The sequence below is a fragment of the Argiope bruennichi genome, chromosome 7, assembly GCF_947563725.1.
Source record: "Argiope bruennichi chromosome 7, qqArgBrue1.1, whole genome shotgun sequence".
Taxonomy (NCBI): domain Eukaryota; kingdom Metazoa; phylum Arthropoda; class Arachnida; order Araneae; family Araneidae; genus Argiope; species Argiope bruennichi.
In genome coordinates, this window is record NC_079157.1 from 84,645,955 (window position 1) to 84,662,118 (window position 16,164).

The 16,164-nt window shown below is 30.6% G+C and overlaps 1 protein-coding gene across 1 annotated transcript in view; it reads right to left on the bottom strand.

Annotated features, from left to right (window-relative positions):
• LOC129975825 (sushi, nidogen and EGF-like domain-containing protein 1) overlaps positions 1–15,700 on the bottom strand; it is a 40,174-nt gene extending 24,474 nt beyond the window's left edge. Inside the window, exons 1-4 of the mRNA XM_056089053.1 lie at positions 15,359–15,700; positions 10,156–10,260; positions 7,920–8,012; positions 2,442–2,561 (exon numbers count right to left, since the gene is read on the bottom strand). Coding sequence (XP_055945028.1) covers positions 2,442–2,561; positions 7,920–8,012; positions 10,156–10,260; positions 15,359–15,497 — 457 coding nt within the window. The 5' untranslated portion in view covers positions 15,498–15,700. The remainder of the gene's footprint in view (positions 1–2,441; positions 2,562–7,919; positions 8,013–10,155; positions 10,261–15,358) is intronic.
• Positions 15,701–16,164: the final 464 nt, after the last annotated feature.

Below are 16,164 nucleotides of genomic sequence, written 5' to 3' on the forward strand. Positions count from 1 at the left end.
TGGTGGAAAAGTTGGCGGTGGGGAAAATGGAAGATTTTTTTGGCGGGAAAGTTAGTTTTTAATTAATAATTAAAATTCTAATTAAAATTTCAAAAAAAAGGGACCCCAGGTGCACATTCCCGACCTCTAAGGTATACATGTACCAAATTTGGTAGCTTTTTGTCAAATGACCCGGCCTGTAGAGCGCCAACACACACACACACACATTGAGCTTTATTATAAGTATAGATATTCAACAAAAAAATTCAAATAGAGCGTTATCTTGCTGTTAGAAATAATTGTAGCATTGTTTTTTTTATGTTATTGATTTGAATAATAGAATTCTGATTAAATAAATGAAGCAGTGATCTTTTTAATATGTGATTTACATAAACTAAAGCATTCATTTTTTTTGTATATTGTTATATAGTAAACAAAATCTTAAAAAGATCAATTTTAATTATAATGACTACTTATAAAAAAGATCTTTCAGAAAAATCATAAAACTTGAATTTAAAAATCTCTTCACTGCTATATTTGTTCGAAAAGTCTTCTTTCAGATGACACACAGTGATTCAAAATTGAATAAAATTCTTTTTGACATGAAACTTTTTACCTATTAAGAATAAAGATAAGTGTTTGTGTGCGTGTTTTTATCACTCTGTGAGTGCTGGAACAATTCAGGCCAGATCTGCAACTATCAGAATTGACGCTGAGAGACATTGGGAAGTGGGAATGTGCACCTCGGAGTGAGCGTTTTGAAAATTTAATTAGAATTTCAATTAATTAAAAATTCATTTGAATTTTGGCGTTTTCCACAATAATTTCCAAACAAATTACAGCCAAAAAAATAAATTTTACAACTACTTAAAATTTAAAAAATTATCTTTTCAATTATACAAATTTAATCGTTATGAATAATTTTTCTAATGTTTGGCATTTTTTGAAAATAATTTTTTTATTTATTCCTAGCAATCAATTGCATTATTGATAAAAAAAAAATTCAAATCATTTTAATTGTTTCATTAAACATTTGATCATTTGATTTATTCCATTACTGAAAATTTAAAAAAAAAAGATTTTTTTAAGATACAGTTATTTACGGCTGAAAAAATTTCGCGAAAATACAAAGATAAATGAATAATAATTAATATCGGCCATAACAATTTAATATCGCTATGATATCATGGAACTATTCTCTACGAGAATAGTTCATATGCACAATGTGCAAAACATAAGAACACCAGAGAGAAAATTAAAACAATATGGCTTTAATGTTTGAAAATTTCACAGAATCATAACTAAATTATTTAATTGAGATTAAATATAACTAATATTCGCGATTAACCAGATGGTTGCTAAAATTGACCAACGATATATACTAGTTGGCAGTTTGCTAATGAATCAAAAGAAAATTTATTTCAGATTTTTTATCTTTAGTTTTGTTTTTATTATAAAAAAATGTTTTTATCAGCTTTGCATATTTTTTTATTTCATATTGAAAAGAATTTCAAATCGAGTTGAAAAAATTTATTTCGAGCGGAAAACAATTTGCATTGTTTGTGGAAAATTCTGCCACATCAGAATTTTCAAAAGAAAGAGCATGAAGCATTATGACAATTTAAAGACAACGTGTTCGTATAAAGAGATTCAAATTTTTTCTCAGCGCTTGGTTTTTCAACCGGACTTGATAGAGTTTCTGACTAATAATAATGCATGTATGTGTGTGTCTCTGTACATATGTGTGTATCTACTAATGCTCTGCAGGCAAGACCGTTTGACTTTAATTGCCAAATTTGGCAAATTATATCCTGATGTGATGAAATGTGTACCTCAAAATGATTTTTCTAAATTTTATTTACTTCAAAATCTTACTTTATTTCGGTGTTTTTCCACAATCATTTCCGAAAATATTATTGCACAGAAAGAACTTCTACGTGCTTCAAATTTTTTTAAAGATATCTTTTTTTATGGTGTCAATTAAATAGTTTAGCAAACGTTTTCCTAATCTTTGATATCTTTTAAAAATCATTTTTTTTTCTTCATAGTGTCCATCAATAGATTATATTTTTGAACTGACATTCAAAAATCGCTTTCATTGTTTCATCAAATATTTAATCATGCAATTTTATTTCATTGTTGTAGGTTATACACCGCATTCTGTTTTATATCCATGTAGTTTACAGTTATAAAAAAGTTACAATAACGCGCAAACTAAAAGCTAAATGAACCGGATATTTACATATTTAATAGCACTATGTATGATGTCATGGGATTGATCTCATTAAGAAAGCTTCATATTCAAGATAATTAAGATAATAAATGACTTTATCCATTTGAGGAAATATTGAATATAAAATTAAATCTAAACGATTTAATTGAAATTAAATATAATCCATATTCCCAGCGAACTAGGTGATCGCCAAAGGGTGCTAATTAATTAATATAAGTGCAAAACTCACCAACGCACGTTTCATTCTCTTCTTTATATCCTGGTTTGCAAAGACATATTTTTTTATATGACACATTTAACCATCCTGATGATATAAAGATACAATTTGTATCTGGGCCACATTCACAAGCTGAAAGGACAAATATAATTGTAAAAATTGAATTTTGAAATAAAAAGTATTTAAAATTAGACTTTTGCTACACAATATTCCCAGAAAATATTTATTTGAATTCGTGCGTTTCACTGCCGTAAAATGCAATTGTGATTAAATATGAAAACTGATAAGATATGAATTTATTAGATATGAAAACTGATAAGTTCTTCGAAGAGAAGGAATTCTCTTGCCGCTATTATTACGACGTTTGTAATCGTAGTATATCTTGCAAGAGAAACATTTCTAGTGAAAGGTGCGATGTACCTTATGGATTCCGGTAAAATTCTATTACCAATGAATTTTGCATAAGAAACTGTGTGGAAAATATATTATAAATTTTTGAAAATATACAGGGTGGCAGTGAAATAAATTTCTCTGTTTGGTGGCATCTGCAGCTAAAACGAATGAACGAAATGAAACTATATTTTGTATACTGACTGCGGAAGGCATGGGAAGATAAATTCAGCAGAAGAAAAAGAACTAAAAGTTGTCAATAGAGGAAGTACTGGTGCTGTGGGAGTCCAATTATGAATGAATTAATTTATGAAATTAACAGAAAATAGTCTCTTATTCATCAATATTAGGATGCCCTGGATGCCATGCAACATTTTTAATACGCTCAACTTCCCTGTATACAACATATTGCATACAATGTATGACTTTCTCCACTGCTGCGGGTAGTTTCGATGTTCATAACAGCCTAGCTTATGTTCTACACATAAAACATGAAGGTTTGCTTTAAGAGCAGCCACGGTATTACACTGTCTAGTGTGGAACAGTTTACCAGTAAAGCCCGCTGAGATAAGGAGGTGCTTATATTAAGAACACATCAACAATCAGCGAGCAACAGTCAAAAACACATCGATAGTCCAGAAGGAACTGCTGACAGGTCGTTTGCTCTTTCCCTTTTAGAAGGAATGCATGGCGCTGCTGCTACTCATGCACTAGGAATTTTACATAATCCGTCCTGATATGCAAATTTCATCATTCGTACGCGACAGCAGGGCCAATATTTCTCCTATCGGCAACTTTAGTATTTTTTTTTCAGGAATTCATTTTCTTATACCTTCCACAGTCCGTATATGAAATGTAGTTTCATTCGTTTTAGCTATAGATGCCAACCAACAGGGAAAGTTATGTTATAGCCACCCTGTATTTATATGGTTTAGCTTTGAAGTTTGTAACAGAACAAAACATAGGTCTCTCATATACGTAACCGTTATGGTCGCTGAACGGTTTGAGGGGCATGTTACGGGAATTTATTAAATACCAGAATTTTTGCAGAAGAAAAAAAAACCAAAATAGCTATGTACAGAATTCACAAACATATAAAAAATGATAATAATATGAAATCGTTTACAGCATTTTTCTACTTTGAAATATTATAGAAAAATAAACTGGAATAATAATATGCAGAGTGTTTTTATGTATGAAAAAACACATGAATTCTGTGATTATTGAACTTGTTATCAGTAACAGAGGATGCAGCTAAAAAAAATCTAATATAAAATAATTTGATGAATGGTAACAAAGAAGATCTCTGATTGAAATTATATATATGAATGCGGAGAAACTGTGGTGCTTTTCCATACTTTTTTTCCTTCTGTGTATGACATTTGATGTTCAAAGTTAGGGAGGAAGAAAAGATATCTGTTTTCACTGATACTTTAATTATTTTATGGATTTTTTTTCCCGGAGAGGAAGTTGCTTGCGATTCTTTTCAGCCATTCTTGTTCAAGGCTTGGTGATGGTTTTTTCATATGCCAAGAGATTGTGAGGATGCATTTAGTAGAACTATGAATTGCCGTGCAATGAAGCTTGCAGTAGAGTTGTAAGATTCTACTATAAAACTACTCACACCATTACATTTCCTTTTAGAAGTCATTGATTTCATGATGTTGTGTGCAAAATGTCCCCCTACTAGCGAGGTACTGAAATTTTCAGTGGATTGATTGCCAGCTCAGGTTCTTCTTTACTGTCTGCTTACATCCCGAAGCAGCTCAAGAGTTGCTTCAAAACAGGGCGTTGATATAGTTAATCTATTCCTCAATGATCTCTAATTTTATTCTCTTAAATGTTGTTGTTCTGAAGACATATTATGAGTTTTCCACCGATATTTTTTTCCTGGTAAAATTATTATCGTTTCATATGACATAAAAATTAATTCATTTAATAAAAATTAAAAATAAAATTCTCATATTCAAAGCAAAGGCCTTCATAGTTTTAATTATTGAAAGCTATTGATGCTGTTTAATACTAGGTCAGTCTGAAAGTTAGTTTCACTACTTCGTAAAAAATTTCGACTAAAGTCTACTTTAATGAAACTGTGTGACAACACTTCAGACATTTATCTTTATTGTGTCACATGGCACTTATCAAGAGTACATTTCAGTTTTGCTCGTGATTTGTCGTAAGCATTTCTCGACAGCTGCAAAGGGCGTCCGAATTGGAAATGCGTTCAGAGATTCGTTTTTGAGAGCGAAAGCGTGTGACTGCATTGAAATTTATCTGTAGTTGCAGCAAATGTATGGTGAAAATGGAATGCTACGTCAAGCTGTCGCGAAGTGGTTCAACATGTTTGCGAATGAGCTTACAAATACTGATGATGTTGATAGCGAAGTTAGGCCATTGACTGCGACCAATTCTGAAATCTTTGCTACCGTGGATGAATGTCTTCTTGCAAACAGATGCATAAAAATAGACGAAATCTCAAATGAATTCGATATTTTTCAGGAAAGTGTGCATAAAATTATTTCCGATCAGCTTATATTTCATAAAGTTTTGATCGATGGATGATTCGTCTATTGACGGAAGAACATAAAAGGGAAATGTTTTGAAAGTGCGTTTGAATTTCTGCAACAGTAGGAAAGAAAGGAAATATATTCCTGGACAAAATTGTGACCAGAAATGAGACTTAAATTCACTACTTCACACCTAAAATGAAACTCGGTTCCCTCCAAGGGAAACATTCCACTTCCCTCTACTCGAAAAAAGTGTCAAATTCTTCCATCTGCAGGAAATATGATGATGATGTTTTTTTCCGACAGAGAAAGTTTGGTATATATAAAGTTCACAGCCGAAGAGTGCCACAATTATTGCCTCTTCTTATCGTTAAACACTAAAACAATTGCGACAATCACTTAAAAATCGACCGTCTGGTAAACTGTTGAAGAGGAATTTTGCTTTTTCATGACAATGCAAGACAGCATGCAACAATGCAAACATGTGGACTTCTGAAAAAAGTTTGTGAAGTGTGGGATCACCTTTCTTATACCCAAAACCTTTCATTTTGTGACTTCTATGTTCTTGGTGACATGAAAGAAAAACTTTCAAAATGAAGGTACTATTCGGATGACGAGGGGAAAGCTGCAACCCAAGAATGGTTATCGGACATCGGACGGGACTTCTTTGCAGATGGCATCGAAAAGCTTGTACCACGCCTCGACAAATGCTTAAATAAGAAGGAATTAAGCTAGAACGTAGATTTTAATGGGGCTTTAAGATACAAATAAAGTCGTTGTAAAATTGCTATCCCTTTTTTCCCCCTTTAGGAATGCAACCCATTTTTTGTCCGACCTTGTACTTTAAACTTCTCATTCCTAAGGCCATTCGAGATCAGTTAGCTTTGAATATTGAAATTCCAGAATTTATTTTTCAAATGCAAGAAAATTCCCTTCCTCCTTTAAAACATGCAGCGTCAGCCCTTGTTCTTAAAAATTTGCCTATAAAAGAGGATCCCGCTTAGCTGATGCTGATAGAGGATCCAGCTTAGCTACAAGTCAAATGTATGTTCGGACATTCTCTGAGAGTTCTCATAAAACTTTCCTATCTCCCAAACCCATATGGTCAAGCGACACTAAGATAAAAGCATGCTATTCGGATATTCCACCTATAACACTTTACGAAAAAGGAAAGGAATTTCGCAAAGGTATTTATGAAACTTGGACGCCCACCGTCATTTCATTGAATGGAAATCTGGTTTTTGTTCAAAGTAATAATGTTAAACAGTTTAATGGCAAGAATGCAGGAAGTAGGGGTTTCAGCCGACTTAGCTATCAACTGAAACGATCATTTTCACACAGGTAATTTAGTCTATCAGAACTACTGCCACGTCAGCTTCCTTGTTTTACTGTTAAATTGCCTATTGTATATACGAAAATTATTACGTTTTCTAGACAGGGCATTTCCAAAAATGTGATGCTTTGCACAAGGATTTCTTTGTGTACTGAAATTAATTCTATGGATACTGAAAGGTCCTGAACGACAGTTTAACGAAATTGCGGAGTTACCGTGACACTTACATATAGCGGCAATTGTTTTCGCGTTGAGTGTGATTGATTGAATACCCTTGGAGGGTGCTCTGTTCGTTAGAAACATTCGACAAATGATTTTGGGGAACAGGTTTTCTAAGAATTCCAAAAGAAGATTCGAGCATATATTTTCTTATTGGCAATTCTTTAAGTAAGGATCACTGTTTTGTTGTTGTTGCTAATCTCCATGGTCTGACTTAGTCAGACCAAATCCAGAAATCCGTTGACAAGACGAAAGTCAAAAACGAGAAAGGGAGAAGAATAAATTTCTCCCCAATGAAGTCCTAAACAGTCTAGAATATGTTCAGCAGAGGCTTGATGTTGGCAGCATAGATACCCTCCCAAGTCCTACAGATTGCCTCATCGTGGCGGGAGGGTGTCCCTGGGCGGAATGGGTGAAGTACGTCGGGAGCTTGCTCCTGGTAGGGTCACCCAAGGCGTGAAGGCCATTGCACTATGCCCAGCTAAAATCTGCAGGCGAAGTAGCTAAGCCAGTCTTCTACCTCCTGGTGCTCCAGTCTTTTGACTCACAGAAGCTGCACTTCCCTCCCCATGAATCGGTTGACAAATAATCTCAATCCTGCATCGTCCGTCGCGCAGTCAAATCAGGGACGCGTTCGAGGTTTAGGCAGAGGGCCTCGTCCGATAAGCAAGCCACAGTCTCCCTTTCCTCTGAAGACATTGAAAATTTTTCGTGAATCACTTTTGTATCAACCGTTTATGAGCACGGACTAACAAGGATGTTTTTGAGGGAGTATAGATTTTTTTTTTCTTATTTCTGAAAGAGAAATCATGGCTTCCCAGTATTCTGAGGTACCTGAATTCAAATGATCTTAGAATTGAGAGGTTTAATTAGTTGGTGGAAGAGCAAAAGCAACACAGTTAATTATATAAATATAAAGCTTTTCATAGTATATTCAAAATTCGAGTGCTTGTAATTTATTAAAAAATGTAATTAACAGAAAAAAAATTAAACTGAAGAAATTTAAGTGATTGAAATATTTTTAGAGTTAAAAGTAGATACCTCTGCAGGTGTATTTGGTATAATTGCCATATCCAGGATTACACTTGCAAATGGCTCTTTCATCTTCCCATTTTCCATTTTTACAACTAAAGCCTGAAAAAAAAACAATCATACAATACAAAATAACTGCGACGTGGTTGGTTATCTTGAATATTATGAGCTTAGAACTATAAAATTTAGGGCAAAAGAACTGTGGAGTTCTTTTATGTATCTTGGAATGATTTTTAAAATTATTATGAAGATTTTAATGGATTATATATTAATTCACATTTTTTCACTATTATTAACAAAAATTTTATTGCCATTCATTAAAATTGTTTTTACATCATTTGAAAATTGTCTTTTTAATTCTTCTAGTTGGTGTAGTGAATTTTTTTAAAAATATTGACTCATTTAAAAAAGCATTTTTTAGATATAATTTTTAATAATATGTTTCATTATTCCGATGCAATTACCCCCCCCCCCCAAGTTTTATTTTTTCCAGAAATCTCAATTTTTTCGCCCTATGTAAAACTAAAAGAAGAAAAGTTTATTATTTTTCCCCGAACATTCGTGTTTTTAATAAAATGAAGCCCATTTAGCATCTAAAGTGTAGAAATCAGAAATTTCGAATCCCAAACGTCAACGGGTTGATTTTCTGTCAAATTGTGTTTAAGTATGCCTGTAAACACAGTAATTCTAAAATGCAACTACTGAAGTCAATGAATGTTATCTTGTATAGAACACAAATAAATGTTATGCAGTATTGTAGTTTTGTGTGAAAGTTTGGTTTTAGTTGGTAGGACAAAAGGCTTCTAAAATTGATTCCGTTATTTATTTTTTTTTCACCATACTTCGACGAAGAACCACACGTGTGCAGAACTGAAATTTCACAAATCTGAAAATTCACATTCTTCATTGTGAAATTTAGAAGAATTTGGAAGAAAAAAAGGAAATTTGGCGCCTTTATTAAAGAATATATTAGAAAGTTTCTATGAGATTATTCCTGTTTGTTAATGTGAGAAAATAACTGAAAATCTGGAGAAGGATTTTAATTTTCTAATGATGCATATCTCCATACATTTATATATTTAATATATTTAAGCATTTTCACATTTTTTATTATATGCTCCTTATATATTCTTTTTCATATATTTATTTTACTTATTTATAAGTTATCTGTATAATTAAACGTTTTTAGATGTTTTCGTGCCCCTGAGTTGTCTGTGACCTAGGCTGTACACTTTGATTTTCAGAGACTGGATATAATAAAAAAAACATGGTGGAATTTCGCTTTTCATATAGTTTAATATCTGGAAGATCAAACTTCACAATGCAGGCTCTTTTTTTTTGTAAAGTTGTGTTTTTTCAGAGAAAATATTTAAATACGAATCATGTACTGATTACTTATGAATATTTTTCAATCTTACTTGCTTATGAACAGATCATTTATATAAAAAAAGACATGAATGCACTTAGTTTAACATGTTATTCGAAACAATATACTATATTAGAGTATTCATTTTATATGCTTCTATCATTACTTATGATTTCGAACTTGCAATAAGTTGTATTATGGTGAAATCGAGCCCGGGTTGGCGCTATATGACATTGTCAGCATGTCAGCAGATAGAAAAAGGCTCTAAAAGTTAGTCATAAAAAAACGTGTTTTTTTCTTTGAGTGTGTGAGTAAAATTCTTTTTTTCAGGAAAGGCACTTACAGAGATAAACTTAAAAAGTAAAAAAATTAAATATAAATACATAAGTAAAAAAAAAAGTAAAGAACAGAGGACACGCAGTAAACACGTCATTCATGCCATTTTGGTCATTATACTGCACTGGCAACGCTTTCAGATGAAAGCTGAATATACTTATTTTAATAGCTATAAAAAATGTTGTCTTTTTGTATAAAATCGCGTTTTTCAAGACATCTATATAAATAAACTTAAAAAGCAAAACCTTATCTAAATATAAAATTTAATCCAAATCGTTAGAACCGCTTCCGGAATGCACGAAATTAATAAATTCATATATATACAAGAACTGCCCATTTAAAGTTATAAAATTTTAGCACATCTTTCTCTGATTTTAAGATTTTATGTATTGCCAAATGTTTTTTTTTTTTTAATATAAAAGTAGCTTGCGCAATTTCTTGTTAAGAAACAATCAAGTGTCAGTAAAAGCGTGCTAAGAACATTGAAATTATAGTTCTTGTTTTTTGAAGTATTTTTTTAAAAAATGAAATGATTTGTCTTACGTTCGCATCTTTCTCCTTCAAATTCACCACGACAAATGCACATAGCTTTTCCATTCCACATTTTACACTCTCCACCATTTAGACAGAATATTTGAGAACAACCATCTAAAGAATCATTGAAATGTATAAGAGTAACTTATTAATAGTAAGATAAGAGTATCATATATAAAAAGAATGAGAGAATTTTATTGTATACAAACTAATTTGTGTCTTTTCAAATAGCAATAAAATAATAGTAATAAATATATATTTCAAATGAGTTGAAACCTTTTAAAATTCTAAATGAAAATGTATACAAAATATACACAATGCAAAACATTGTACACAAAATATACATAATATAAAATATATCCAGAATATAAACAAAGCTAGTTTAGTTCTTGCAATTCTAAATACAATTATACATTGAATACAAAATCTTCTAAATACAATATAAAACATTGCATACAAAATCTATGCAGACTATACACAAAGCTAGTTTTCAATACAATTCTAAATACAATTGTATACAAAATATATACAAAGCAAAACATTGTATGAACAATATACACAGATATACACAAAGTTATTTTGCAATACAATTCTAAATACAAATATATACAAAATGCAAATCATTGTTACAAAATATACACAAAGTGTAGAGAATATGTACATGTACGCGTTTGTCTATGTATAAGTGAGTGTGTGTTGACATTTTATAGAATATGCCGTTTGAGCTACCAAATTCAGCGTAGATAAACTTTGGAAGTCAGGAAAGTTCACCTAGGAGCAATTTTTTCGTAGGTTCAATTAGAATTTTAATTATTTAAGAATAACTCAAAATTCTGATATTTTCACCACAAAACTGCATGAAATAATTATAATTTACAAAAAATGAGGTATACAACAACATGAAATGAAAAAATACGTCTTTTCATTTATATTAATGCAATAAAGTTTTGGGTTTGTTTTTTTTTTTTACTTTTTTTAATTACTATTTAAAAAATACTTTACCTTTATTTTACAACATATTCAACTGTTGTAAAGAAGCACAAGCGGTTTCCATGTTGCTACGAATGTTTTATCCTGTATTTTTTTCCCGTTGTTGACGACCATGTTATGAAGATATAGTTTATTTCTCCAAAATAAGCTATTTTCTGCCTAAAATAAGCTTTTGATAAACTTTTTGAAAATTTATTATATTTACACTTACTTTTTAAACTTCACAAATTAGTTATAAAAAAATCCAGAAATTTTTTGTTATTATTAGTTACAGTTTAATCACTTTCAATTCAAATAAATGGTTAAATTTTAAATGAAATGACATGAGTGGGAAGTATAAAGAAATGGATAAAACTGTGTAAGATTTTTAAACAGAATTTTGTTCATGTCTATATAAATCTGATATCACTCTAATACTTTTCAGGGGAAGGTCATTAAAAGTAGTTTTATAAAATATTTCGTAACCTTCTATTCCGGTAAACCGACTGGTCACTAGGTACGGTTATTAGAAAATACAAGTTTGTACATAAATATAATAGGACAAATTCTCAGAAATTATAGATTTTGGTTCTATATTTTCTATAAACTGCCTTTTTAGAAATTTTGATTAAAAATTATTCCTTATTTTTTAAAAAGCACAGTTTTTTTATGGGTTTAATATAAAAAAAAGTGAGCTGCAAATTTTATCTATATGAACTAAAAATTTCAGAAGCTTTAGGCACTAGAGCCAAACAAATCACCTAAGAATTTCATATTCAAGTTTATTAAAGTAATTAAATAAGAAAGCAAAAGAACGAAATTTAAATTCTATTCTATTGAAACCACGGGCCAACATCAATTCTAAAAATATCTTTTTCCCCTTCATTTCATTTTTTTAGTCGTCCGATATTAGAGTGATATTTGTGAAAGTTAAATTCTGTTAGTCATTTTGGTATTTCATAATGTGTATAATGTAATAATATCCATAATGTGTATATTGTAATAGTGTTCATAATGTACATAATGTAATAATTTTCATAATGTATATACACAAAATACGTATAAACGTATAAGAAATTATCAGAAAAAATTTAACTTACTCCAAAAAGCATTTATTCGTAAGAGATTCAGAGTTGTATCGCCCCCATTTAGTTTATTCAAAAGTTTATTTATTTCGTAATATTTGCTGACATATTTTTGTTACGAATTTCTGTTATGCTTTGAAATAGAAGAAAAAGGCTTTTATCACATCCTATAATCAACATAGTTGTAAAAACATAGAAACAATGTTGAGTTTTCATGTGAATATAACTTAATAATACGAAAAAGTTCTGGCTTCGTTTGGTAATTTTAACATCCCGTTTGAAAACAACATTAGAGCTATTTTGCGACGGACCTCGTCATTTTGAACCGCGGTCAGATGACGAGGACGACACCCGAGATGGTACCCCCCTCTTCACACCACACCAGCGGAGGATGTTGGCCTGGACGGTTTTAGTACGAGACTTCCATTACACGACGCTTCTCCGGAGGAATTGGGACTCGAACAAGAATCCCTCCGGTTCCGAAACCGAGACCTTACCACCATGCAAGAGCGGCCCGGAATATCCTTCGATAGATGTGGTTATTGAAACTGCCTTCAGAACTCTTTATTCCTTAATTATAAGGGAGGATTCAAAAATTGGATCACTTCCGATCTTTTATTTAACCAAGTTTATTTTTTATCACTTAACTGTAATACATGTGAACTTACTCGTTTGTAACGTAACATTTTTAATGTTTTCAACATTTCTCTGGTATGTAAAAAAGAATAAAAGTATTTCCTTATTTCGCAGGGAGCAAAATAAGCATATTTTTAGAGTATATTTTAAAATCAGGGCTCTTATTGGTAAATGGTGTTTATGATGAAATCTTTAAATTTGTCGAAATGAGAAAAAAATAAGTAAATATCGTAGTATATGTATACAATTATTTTTATTTCATTTTTTCTTCAATTAATAAAGCGCCATTACAAAGATTGCAAAATAATGAAATCAATTTTTTTCCTCAAATTCACTATCAGGTTACATCATGCATACGGAATCAAAATTTAATAATATTGGCTTGATTAACTGATGAAGAATTATAAAAATATGGATATGGAGTGTTTATTTGTATTGTATTTTCAAATTTTACATAATCTGTTCCCTGTGTTCGATGAATGTATATCACAAGGCTATACTGTGACTTTTGGCTAATATTTAAAAATATATTTTGGTACCAAATAAAAAGCATTTTCATAAAGTTTCGTTACATTATTATTTTGTTTGAGATGAAATTTAAAATCAAGTAAAGCTCTGGGTAAGGAAAAGAATAGAACAAAATAAATTGCAATAAAGGGGCAAAATAGTTTTAAGTTTAGGTCATAGATATTGTATACTGTAACGCAGAATTCAAATCAGTTACAAATGCCAAAAAATTCTGCAATAGAAAAATGACTTTTTGTTAATAAATATGACCCGAACGACTGGACAATTCTTCGATAGAATGAAATGAAAAGTTTTTGTTGAAGAATTTTCCGCTTATTATACACTATTCTTTCTGCAAGCGTATAAAAGTTGTGAGCACTAGCACATCGGAAATCAGTTACAAAGTTAGTCTTTATAAACATGGAACTAAAGAAATAAAAGTGTTTAAATACTTTATTTTTCTTGCCGACCAATGAAAAAATGATAAGAAGTACTCTCAATTGAATAAGTGATGCGGGTTTTGTTGTTAAATTCCGTTTTGAAGCTGCATCATGTTTTTTTTTGGAGGGGGGGATAGGAGGTAGGGATGAGTCTCGTAACAGTGAGCAATTGTTCATTGATGAAACAAATAATTTGCATCACTTCATCAAATTTCTATCGAACATTGAGAAAGCCTTTCATTTTGGAAATACAGCCAAAACTGTAAAAGCATGAGATAATGAAATTTCTTTCAAAGTAATTAATATCAAGCTGAATATCATAAAAAAGAAAGTTTCTAAATATTCCTCAAGAATTAAGATACCACCGTTTTTGGCTACTAGTATATTCTCCCAGATTATTGACTTTTTAGGACATTAAATTGCTAATATAAAATTTATTTATCAAAGAATTTGACAGCATTGTTTGATGACACTGAAAAATGTAAATTATATAGAATCAGAAGTTTGCACTACACGTGAAAAATATAAAGTGAAAGTTATTATATGAAATAATGATGATAATTCTATTTTGAAGCGAAAGTCCAAAGGAAATAATATTTTTATCTATTTTTTCAACTTTGATAAAATCTAGCAACGAAATGTTTTGATAGAGGAGTTTGAAATCCATCATACCGATTAAACTTAGGCAAACGTATATCAAATAAAAAATTTTAATAATGGAAATCTGCTAATGTATATTCCCAGTTATTAAGATAATTTCGAATTTTGTAAAGCATAGTTGGTCAACGAAATGCTCTGATGAATTGAAAGATCCGAAATATTTTGTAAAAAATATATTGAGCCTTTTGCTATAATCTTCTTGCAGAAGCATTTTTGTAATGCGATTAGAAATGAAAGAAAATGATGATAATTTAGCATCTAAACACAAACTTTTTTAAATTTGGAATGTTTTCTGATATTTTCCATTTCAAAATGTCACGATTTAAAGCTAACTTCCAAAATCTATAATCTTCAATAAACTGTGGTGTTTATATTAATATTTGATAAATTTTTTTTTCATGTAAAAAAGAATTTTTTTGGAAAACCGCTTTATATTCTCACATAATAATGGAAGAATGGCAATTAATATAATTAAAATGTTAATTTTTTTAGCTTTAAGATGATGCAAAAAATATTTATGCGAAATAAAAATAAAGCTCGTTGAGCATCAATTTTCACAAACAAATCATAGCGATTATCTGTCTGGAGACGGTTAAGCCAATTTAAAAGCTCTATTAAATTTCTAATTGCTATCTATTTCAATTTCTTTGGAAACTTCTTTCCTATATACATATAAACACACACACACACACATATATATATTACGCACACACACACATATACATATATATATATAATATCGTTAAATAATATAACGATAGTTTTGAACGCGGCAGAGGCAGACTACTATGTCTGTTTTGACATCCGTATTTTTGAAGAAAAAAATATATTCTGCATTCCATATATCTATATAAAAATGCAATCTTAAAATCTTCTTTATCTTGAGCAATTTATCTGATAAGACTTTTCACTTACCTGCAGCTATGTTTTGCGATTCGAGGTTACCAGTAACTGGTTCATATTGCACACTGTTGTTCGTTGAATCACTCCCCACGTATTCAAAGGATACGAATATAACAAAAAGGATTATTCCTGGTTTTCTTATAAACAACATTTTTCATTCTTTTAATGAATACACAAAAAGAGCAAGATTTCCGAACTATCCGCTTCCAGACTTTGACTACATCTCTCAGAGTCTATTTCGATATTGCCCGCATAGATAAGTTTTTTGTTAGTGGATGCAAGCTCAAATATTGATAAAAGTAAATCGGTATCAACGGACAAGAAGCGATCGAAGACATGTAATCTTCAGATGAAAATTTTATTTTGAAATGAAAGAAAGATACTTAAACGGAAGCGGGATAAATAAAATGCGCAATCGAAAAAACTTGAAATAGATAAACTCAGCAAGAATCCTTTGATTAAATGTTACATGTGCAATGTGTTGATTTTCACTGACATTGAAAGATAATTTAGTTTCACATTTCATGTCAAACAATAGTTTACATCAGGAATAAAAAAATGTTATTTTTTAAATACGAAACATTTCTATATTTTAAAAAAAATAGATTTTTAAAATTGCTTTAGCGATTTTATAAAAGCTTCCTTTACTGTAAAATGTGGAAAATTCTTGAAGATTATCGCATCTCTTTATTGAAGAGCTTTAGGATGAGGTCACTCGAACTTAATGGTAATAAAATATGCTCATCCATGATGAGCATATTAGTAAATAAAATAATATTTACTAATATGCTCATCATGGTAATAAAATATGCTTATCT